We start from the raw sequence: 8,761 nt of genomic DNA on the forward strand, positions 1-8,761 counted from the left end.
CGGGAGCTGGGGCTTACGGAGGATGAGAAGAAGCTGCTGGCGAAGGAGGGGGTGTCCCTGCCCACCCAGCTGCCCCTCACCAAGGTGGGTCCCAGTCTCCCAGGAAGGACACAGACTGAGGGGGTCCCAGCCCCAGCAGCCCTGACCCCCCCCCCCATCTCCCCCAGTACGAGGAGCGGGTGCTGAAGAAAATCCGGCGGAAGATCAGGAACAAGCAGTCAGCTCAGGAGAGCCGCAAGAAGAAGAAAGAGTACATTGACGGGCTGGAGAGCCGGTACGGCCCTGAGCCCTGCGCAGCAATCCCTGGGGCCGACACCCTGGGGGCACCTGGCTAGCTGGTCGTGGCCATGCTGGTCCTTGCCAGCCCCCCTCATCTGTCCCTCACCGACCTTGTGCCCCTCTCCCTGTCCCCCAGGATGTCGGCATGCACGGCCCAGAACCAGGAGCTGCAGAGGAAAGTCCTACACTTGGAGAAGCAGAACTCGTAGGTGTTCCTGGGGCAGGACGGAAACAATGGGGGAGTAGGATGGGCCTGGGAACTCCCCCACCCCAGGCCAGACCTTTTGGGGTGCAGGAGGAGTTTGGAGGTGCCAATGGGCTCTCCCTGTCCCCAGATCCCTTCTGGAGCAGCTGAAGAAGCTCCAGGCCCTCCTGGTGCAGTCAAGCAACAAAGCAGCACAGACAGGAACCTGCATAGCGGTGTGTGGAGCCCCCAGACCCAGCACGGCCTCCTTGCCTGGAGAGAGGGAGGGAGGGGGGCGCAGACCCACAGAGATGGGCTGGGCAGAGGGATGGACGTGGGCTAAAGCACAAGAGATGCTCCAAGGTTGGATGGATGGGAGAAGGGACAAAAGATGCGTGAGGAGGGATGGATGGACAGATGGATGGACGCGCGATGGCAGGGTCATATGCACTGCGATGGACAGAGGGACACAGTCCTGGTTCTGCCACCACCCCTCTCCCAGAACTCAGTGTCCCCCTCTGCCCCCAGGTCCTGCTGCTCTCCTTCGCACTCATCGTCTTCCCCTCCGTCAGTCCCTTTGCTCCCAGCAAGGCCGAAGCAGGCGGTGACTTTGGACCCGTGCGAGGTAAGGGTCGTGCCAGGGCTGTGCTGAAAGCTCGGTGCACCGGAGTGGGCCCTGACCCTCCTTTGTGCTCAGTTTTCTCCAGGTCCCTGCACAACGCAGCTGCCTCCCGTGTGGTTTACACACAGCCCCAAGCCAGGGATGAGAAGCACCCAGAGCCGCTGTGGCCGGAACACCTGGGCAAAGCTCCTGAGACCCTGCATGAAGCCTTCGGTGGTCGCACGTTCACCCCACGCCCAGACAAAGTCTCCCCCCATAACGACACGCAGCCGCTCGCCTCAGAGGAGCTGAGCCGTGGGGATGGGGATGGAGCTGACACCGTGTCAAAGGACAGCACCACCCCACACCACAGCCTAGCTTGGACCCAGACCAGCCATGGCAGGCCCATGGCACTGGAGCCGGCTGAGGAGCTGTGAGCAGCACCCAGAGACCACGGGGGATGCAATGGGGTGATTCAGCACCTCATCCCCTGCAGGACAAGCCTTCAGGGTGGCACCTCTAGGATCTGCCTCCAGGCACAGCCAGATGCTGGACCCTCTTGGCTTTGCTTGTATCTGTGAACTGGGAAGATGAGACTGGTTCCCATTGACCTTACTGGGACAGAAGGGACAGCTCCAGCCCCCTGGCCGCAGCAGGAGCTGTGGAAGGGAAAAAGGGGTGCTCAGGATGGAGACAAGGGGACCAGAGGCGCCCTGGGCTGGTTGGATGTTGCAACTGCTTAGGTTTGTTGTTTTTGGTTTTTTTCTTTTTTTTAAGCTTTATTTTAATCTCTAAATAAAAGGTATTTTGGAAAAAAAATCCACCTGCTTTAGTTTAATATGGGCTGAGCTACAGGACTCTGGGGCCATGGCAACCTCAAGCCCAGCTGCCACGAGACAACAGGGTCCAACAGAGCCAGGACACATGGGAGGGCAGGGGGGCACCATCTCCCAGCCCCCAACTCTGTGCCAGGCCAGGATGTGTCCCCTTCCACCACCCAGCGATGTCCCCCAGGCCACCAGCACACATGGCCCTGGCTCTGTGGGCACAGCACAGCCAGGGGACCACAGCAGCTCCTCCCAATCGCAGCTTCATCTGCGATGGCATCAACTGCCACAACATCCCCCTCATGTCACTGTCTGCCTGCCCCCCCGTCCCTCTGAGCTCTGCTGGGCCCCACAGCCGCCCCCTCACGGAGAAGGAATTGGGTGCTGGGTGCATTTCAAGCAGGCAGGACCCTTCCTGGATCAGTGGGTGCAGCTGCCCTGACACAAGCGGTTCAAGTGTATTTAATACTTACATAAAAAAAGGGACAATGTTTAAGGGTATAAAAAAAAGTTGGTAGGAAAAGCGGCACAGACAAGTGTCTAAACAGACGGGGAACAGTCTGGGTCAGGTGAGGAGAGGCTCCACCTTCATCTTCTTCACCGTCGTTGGCCCCATGTCTGGGCTGGGACACTCCTGCTTCAGGCTGTCTCGGTGCTCCACCAGCGTGGTCCCCAGGTCAGGGCACAGCCCACCCGTGCCGTTGTGCTGGGAGAGGGGCTCCTCTTTCAGCAGCCCATGAGCCCTACGTTTCAGGTTTAGGGAGCTCAGCGCTTTCCACCACCACCGGCCCTGTCCACTCCGGGACCTCCAGTCCCAAATGCTTCATCAGCTTCGTCATAACATCATCGACGTAGGCATGGATGCGCAGGTCGGCCTGTCTGTCCTGGGGCAAACAAGGCCAAGCACTGCATTAGGGGACAAACGCAGCATGCAGGGACAAACGTCCCCTCCCAGGGAGCGTGTGGGGACAGGACCTGGGTGGTGGCTCAGCTGCACATGGGCTCCAGGGCTCCTGTCCCATAGACATTGCCCCTGCTGGGACAGGAACTGACCCCGTCTGGCACCACTCCCGGCCATGCTGCAGGCTGACAGGGCTGCACCAGGGTGTGGACAGGCAGCCTCGCGGTTCAACACAGCCCAGAGATGAGGACACGGGTGCAGAACTGGGCCAGTGAGCCCAGGACAACGGGGGACAGGGACAAGAGAGCTCTAATGCCACCCCAGAACACCCCCAGCTCTGATTATTCAAAAGAATTTGGACAATTAGGGCACCAAAACCAGGGCTGAACATGAACCAAACTCTGCCCTGTGGCGTGGGTTATGTTTGTGCCATTATTTAATGAGACCATAATTCCCTGGAGGATATACCAGGCTTTGGGCTGAGTTTTTATTCCGCTCTTGAGCTTTAACTTCCATTTCTAGGTGTTTATCGGGAGTTGTAGGTTTAAAATCCCCGACAAGGGAAGCCCAGCCTGTTTGCTTTGCCAATTTTCTATCTGGCTGCCTGGGAAGGGACAATGTGCAGGGACCAAACTGTGACTGAGTTGAAACATGTGACACGAGGGGCAAGGAGCAGCACAGAACAAACTGCTTGGGGCGCAGAGCGGCGAGGACGCTCTCACTCACGTGTTTGGTTGCTTGTAGGTTGACTATGACCAGCTTCCCTCCTCTCTTCTTTGTGATCAGTGGGAGGTTGCCACTGGGTTTGATCTGCAGAGAGGTCCCCAAAGTGACAGAGAGATCAGCTTTCCTGCAGGGAGGAGACAAAATATCCAGGGAAGAGAAAAATAAAGGTGACTGTTTGCAGGGTGCTTCTCCTACCCCGCTCCAGTGCAGACTCTCCAAACTTCCCAGCCTGGAAGCAAAGCCATGGCCAAGAATTTGGCACCAGCAGCTGCCATGGCATGAAGAGCCCAAGATCAGTACCTGCAGGCTTCATCCGCCAGCGTCAGGTCGCGGTCGGGCAGGGAATCTTCCCAGTCCAGAATGGTGTCTCTTAACTTCCCTCTGGAAAAAAACACGGGGACCATGGTTTCCCCTGTCCTGGGAAAGGGGACAGTGATCCAGATCCTCTCCCACCCTTCCTGGCCCAGCACTGCGAAGGGACAGAGAGCCCAGGGAAGCCGAGGAGACTCACCAGAAGCGAGGGAAGGCACAGAATTCACCTACATGAGGGATTTGGTGGCTGATGCTGCAATGCCACCAAAGCCCCAGCTGTTTTGCTGTCCCAGTTTGGAGCTAGGATGCACCTTTCACTCCCAGACCTGAGCCAGCAGAGCTCTGCTCCACAGCTGCTGTGCTGGCTCTGCAGCTGCCTTGGAGGAGAAAAGCAGCCACATTGGGCCTGCTGAGCCCGGGTGAGGAAGCGCAAGGGGGACGTGGAGTGTGTCTGGATGCCAAATCACCTCAGGGCACCTCCAGTTGCAGAGCTGGAAACACTGCCTACGCTCCCCATCGAAGGTAAACAGCACCAGGGCAGCACAGTGGTGAAGGGGCTCTCTAGAGCTGCCACCCCACAGCAGCGCGTCACCAGCATCAGGACAAGTTCAAATTCGGGGGAAACTCCCCCAGAGCCACGGGTGCTGGCCTCCTCTCTGGGCCTTTGGAGATCTCTCCTACACACCCCGCTTCTTCACCCAAACAGGAGGGACCGGTGGCCCAGTCCTGCAAAGCCAAGGCTGCAGACCAGAGCCACTCGCTCAGGTGAAGGGGTCCACGCCACCCCATGTCCTCTTGGGAGCACCAAGCCATGGCCCCCGCAGACGTACCTGCAGGCCCGCAGCCCCCGGGCTTTGGTGACGCTGCACAACCTTCCTGTAGGCTTCAGCCCCATGCTGCCCACCACCGCGTCCCGCACGTACTGCCTGCAAGACAACGGTGCCATTCAGGACCAAACACACAGGGAGGTGGCAAATGTCCGTGACCCCATGCACGATGCGCTGGGACCTCCCAGGCGGGCACCCCCACAGCATGTGCAGGACCTCCCTCATTTCTTGGGGACAGCGGCAAAGCCCCCACCCCACTGACGTTGCCCCCCCAAGCTCAGGCCTCACGTACTTGCCACATTTCACACACTCTTCCACAAACATGTTCCCGTGGAGCTCAGCCAACTTGTCCCTGTGGAAGAAACGTCAAAGATGAATTGGGGAAGGGTGGAGAGGCCTGGGACAACAGGGAAAGCTGCCCAAACTCCCCTCCTCGCTGGGGGTCCTGCACCTCAAAGGCTTCCCAACTTTCCAGCTCTGCTGGGTGACGTGGGGTGACAAGAGACCCTCTGCCACAGCCCAGGGACAGTGCCTCAGTGCAGGGTCAGCACCGAGTGGAGACGTGAGGTACAGACAAATACGGCTGCAGCAGAGCAAGGCACCAGTGCCAGGCAAGCTCTGGGGATACTGGGTGACACAAAACGACCTGGCCTTGCTGCAGGAAGGGAGTTGGTCCGGCAGAGAACACCACTGCTCCAGCCACCAAGCGTGGGGACTTCCCTGTGCTGAGCCTGGCCACCAAATGAAGGGCACGCAGGCGCTGGCAAAACTACAGCACACTGAGCACCACTGTGCTCAACAAGAAATAGCAATCAAAGAAAGTTTAGGCAGAGCTGTCCCTCCCATGGGGCGGGGAAGACCCAGAGGAAACATTCAGATCCTGGCAAGAGGCTTTCTGCACCACAGTTTCATCTCCACCAGGAAAGCACCACACTATGGCCACCACAACTGGGTCTGAGAGCAGGGACAGCAAGTCCTGACTGTTTCATTTTCAATGCTTCCATCCACAGCACCAATTCTACCCCCGCTCCGACCCAGCCCCAAATCTCTGCGCCCAGTGGTAATCGGGATCTTTGCTTTTCTCAGCACTCAATGCTTCTCTCTGTCTTCGCATGTTTCCAGCCCTTTGCCAATTGTTTTGACTAAAACTCCCCTCAAGCTCAGCACCAGCCTCAAGGCTGGAGGAAAACAAGGCCCCACACTCTTCCTACGAGCCCCGCGATGACTGGGAACCTCCTCTGGGGCAGATGGAGACAGGACTGACTTGATTTCCCCCATTTTGGCCCCAGTTCAGCAGCGCCTACTGAAGCCCATGCTTCACCTGAGTGAAAGCTGTGCAGAACCAGAGCAGGAGCTGGTGGCACCAGGCTGCAGGGAGCACAGCCCAGTTCTGGTCATTATTTCCTATTCTTTCTGCCATGGTTGTCTAGTTTAAAAAGGCAAATGTGCTGCTGGGAGCAGGAACCAGGACTCAGGGCTTTTAATTGTAGGAAATACCCCTTCAAGGCAGCTCTCTGCTCAGCCAGTGGTGGCTGAAGACATCTGTGAGATGCATCTTCTCCGTGGTCCCATTCATCCCATTCTCATCACAAATTCCCTCACTTTATTTTCTTACTTGAGCTCAGCTGCTCTCCCCTTTCCTTTCCAGGCAGCTCCAAGCAGTTTGCCTCGCTGGTCCTAAGTGCTGGAAATGGGTTTTATGAGAGGCTGAATTTTCCCGAAGGGAGAAGAGCGTGTTGCCGTAAGCACTGAGGGAAAGGCGGGTTCCTCTGAGGACATCTTTGAAACGGCCACAGTGCTGCTAAATGCACTTCAGTCCCCACCCACGCAGGGAGCAGAGATCTTGTCCCCTCGGCTCCCGCACGTCAGGGAACAGAGGGAACGCGGCTGTGCAGGATCCCTGCCCTCATCACGGCTGAGGAAATCGGAGACCACAGCCAGTGAGTCAGACCAGATCCAACTGCGGGATTCTCTCTCTGTCTTGCTGCCCTTGCAGTTTTGTGAATTTATTGAGAGGCAAAATACTTTTTAAGGAGACCTTGGGCCCAGGTGTGGTTTCATCACTGGGGCAGCATCGCCTTTATTTTCTCTCAAGAAATTCAACTTAAGCAAACTGTAAAAATAGCACAAGAGCCAGTGCTCTGAGACAGCTTCAGCAGCGCTGGTAAAACAAGGTGACACGCATCTCTGCACGCAGCAGGAGCAGTTTCAGGTGCTCTCATCCTCCCTCCCATCCCTTCACCCCTCTGGACGTGCACAGAGGCAGCAGAAAGGACCATGCGCCCTGAGCCCAGTTCCTAGGAGCATGGACCCGGCTTGAAGCTGATGTCTCACCCCTTGGGCTTCGATCCCCCAGGCAGCCACACAGCACAGCCAGGCTGCTCACAGCGGCACCAACAGCTACAGCTGCTCAGCTGATGCACGGTAACGTGTGACAGCCCAACAACACGACCTGTTTGTTTTTCTCAGGAACAAATGGCTTCTGGGTGTATTTCTAGAGAGCATCAGCCAAGGCTGACTTAGTTTCATCGCCCTCTGAATTATTACCATAACCTCTCTTCTCTAAATTCAAGCTGGTTTATGTACCCCCTTCCCACACCAGTGCATCCCAGTTTCCACTCCCAGTATCAGCAGGCAGCTTCCAAGCCAGCCTTGGAAATCAAGGCCCAGCATCAAACATTCGCAGGCAAGGCCAAGCTAATCGGGCAGCAAGAACGGCCACGTGGCAGAGGCCCGGAAAAACACGAGGGACCTAGAGAAAGCAGGAGAAAAGGCAGTACCGTGGGAATCCTGAACGCACATGCAGGCCATCCACGTTCTGGCTGACCAGGAATTTCAGGATGCCAACTCTCTGCAGCCCCAGCAGCGCCATGTGAGTCTTGGAGGGTCTGGCATTCTCGAAGGTAGTGTCGAATTTTGGGGAGAGCCCCTTCTCTTCCATAGTCCAGACACCATTGGGCCCCCTGCGGTAATGGGGACAGAAAGAGTGAGAATCAAGAGCTCAGGCTCTGAGGAAACAGTTTTAAATGCACCATAAGCCCTACCAATGGAGGATGAGCGAGACTGCTAAATGAAGGTCGTGGATCACCAGCGTTTTATGTCACTGATGCAAGCAGAGCGCACGTAGGGCTTCCGTGGATACAGCTTAACATTAAATGGGCATGCAAGACGGAGAGGGCACCTTCAGCTGAATGCAGAACCAGACAGGAGGGATGGAGGGGCAGCAGGAAGCACAGTCCAGAGCTTTCAAGATGTAAGATGGACTCGGAGGAGATGTGACTCTCCCAACTCCTTGCCTGCCACCCACTGCCCTTACCTGAAGTCAGGAATCCCTGAGGCGGTGCTGATTCCAGCCCCTGTGTGAAACACCACATTGGAAGAACTCCTGATCAAGTCTGCCAGCTCCTGCACCTTTCTCTCCAGTTCCTCTGGTGGGTCAAAAATCTGAGAAGAGACAAACCACCATGGGAATGGAGAGCTGCAGGGATAAATCCTACACACCACCCAGCACAAAGACCAGTAAATCACAATTCTTTCTTATCCATGATGAAAACTGTATGCAGGAAAGATTTTGCATTTCTTAAAGATAAAAGCATTTAATCAAACAGAAATAGTGCTGTATAAGCCACCTCCATGCAGCGTAAGGGCTTAAAACACCTAACACAGACCAGAAGCTGTGCAGGTGAAGGATGTGGAGATGCTGTGGCTGGACTGGACCGTGTGCCCACCCTGTTTTCTGGCATAGGCACGGGGTTTCATTCATGTGAGATGCTTCTCCAGCCCAGTCTCCTGGGGACAGGGACTAAGGACAGACTCCCGGGTGTCCCTGCCTCCTCAGTCTCTCAGGCTCCCAGGCTCAGGACAGGCCTCTGTGTGTCCCTGTCCCCTCACCCCAAAACCTTAAGCTTCCTGAGTATTGCTGGAGGTACAGGGCTGGGATCACCCCCGTGGCGCCTGGGACAGGCCCCTTGCACCCACCCCTGGGGATCCCTGCTGGGGATGCAAAGGGTCCCCACACGGCTGGGAGCCCCTGTTGGGGTGGGGGCACAAAACAGGGGGACAATGACAAGGAAGGAGCCAATGGGACCGGAGAGAACAATGAGG

At 56.8% G+C, this 8,761-nt stretch overlaps 2 protein-coding genes across 2 annotated transcripts in view; one reads left to right on the forward strand and one right to left on the reverse strand.

Moving 5' to 3' along the window:
- Positions 1 to 1,501, forward strand: part of LOC104537121 (cyclic AMP-responsive element-binding protein 3-like protein 3) — a 3,265-nt gene extending 1,764 nt beyond the window's left edge. Inside the window, 6 exon segments of the mRNA XM_010179914.1 lie at positions 1 to 84; positions 168 to 274; positions 416 to 484; positions 615 to 699; positions 992 to 1,088; positions 1,161 to 1,501. Of these exon segments, the coding sequence (XP_010178216.1) occupies positions 1 to 84; positions 168 to 274; positions 416 to 484; positions 615 to 699; positions 992 to 1,088; positions 1,161 to 1,501 (783 nt within the window).
- An 837-nt stretch (positions 1,502 to 2,338) lies between these two features.
- On the reverse strand, positions 2,339 to 8,101 carry LOC104537122 (NAD-dependent protein deacetylase sirtuin-6-like; the record flags this gene model as incomplete). The annotated part of the gene is given in 8 exon segments (XM_010179915.1): positions 2,339 to 2,637; positions 2,639 to 2,775; positions 3,519 to 3,642; positions 3,819 to 3,899; positions 4,661 to 4,756; positions 4,950 to 5,009; positions 7,438 to 7,620; positions 7,974 to 8,101. Coding segments are annotated over 8 exon segments (990 nt in total), but the record flags the coding sequence as incomplete, so codon positions are not given.
- Between the last annotated feature and the right edge of the window lie 660 nt (positions 8,102 to 8,761).

Source organism: Mesitornis unicolor, unplaced genomic scaffold, assembly GCF_000695765.1.
Source record: "Mesitornis unicolor isolate BGI_N332 unplaced genomic scaffold, ASM69576v1 scaffold7062, whole genome shotgun sequence".
Classification (NCBI taxonomy): Eukaryota; Metazoa; Chordata; class Aves; order Mesitornithiformes; family Mesitornithidae; genus Mesitornis; species Mesitornis unicolor.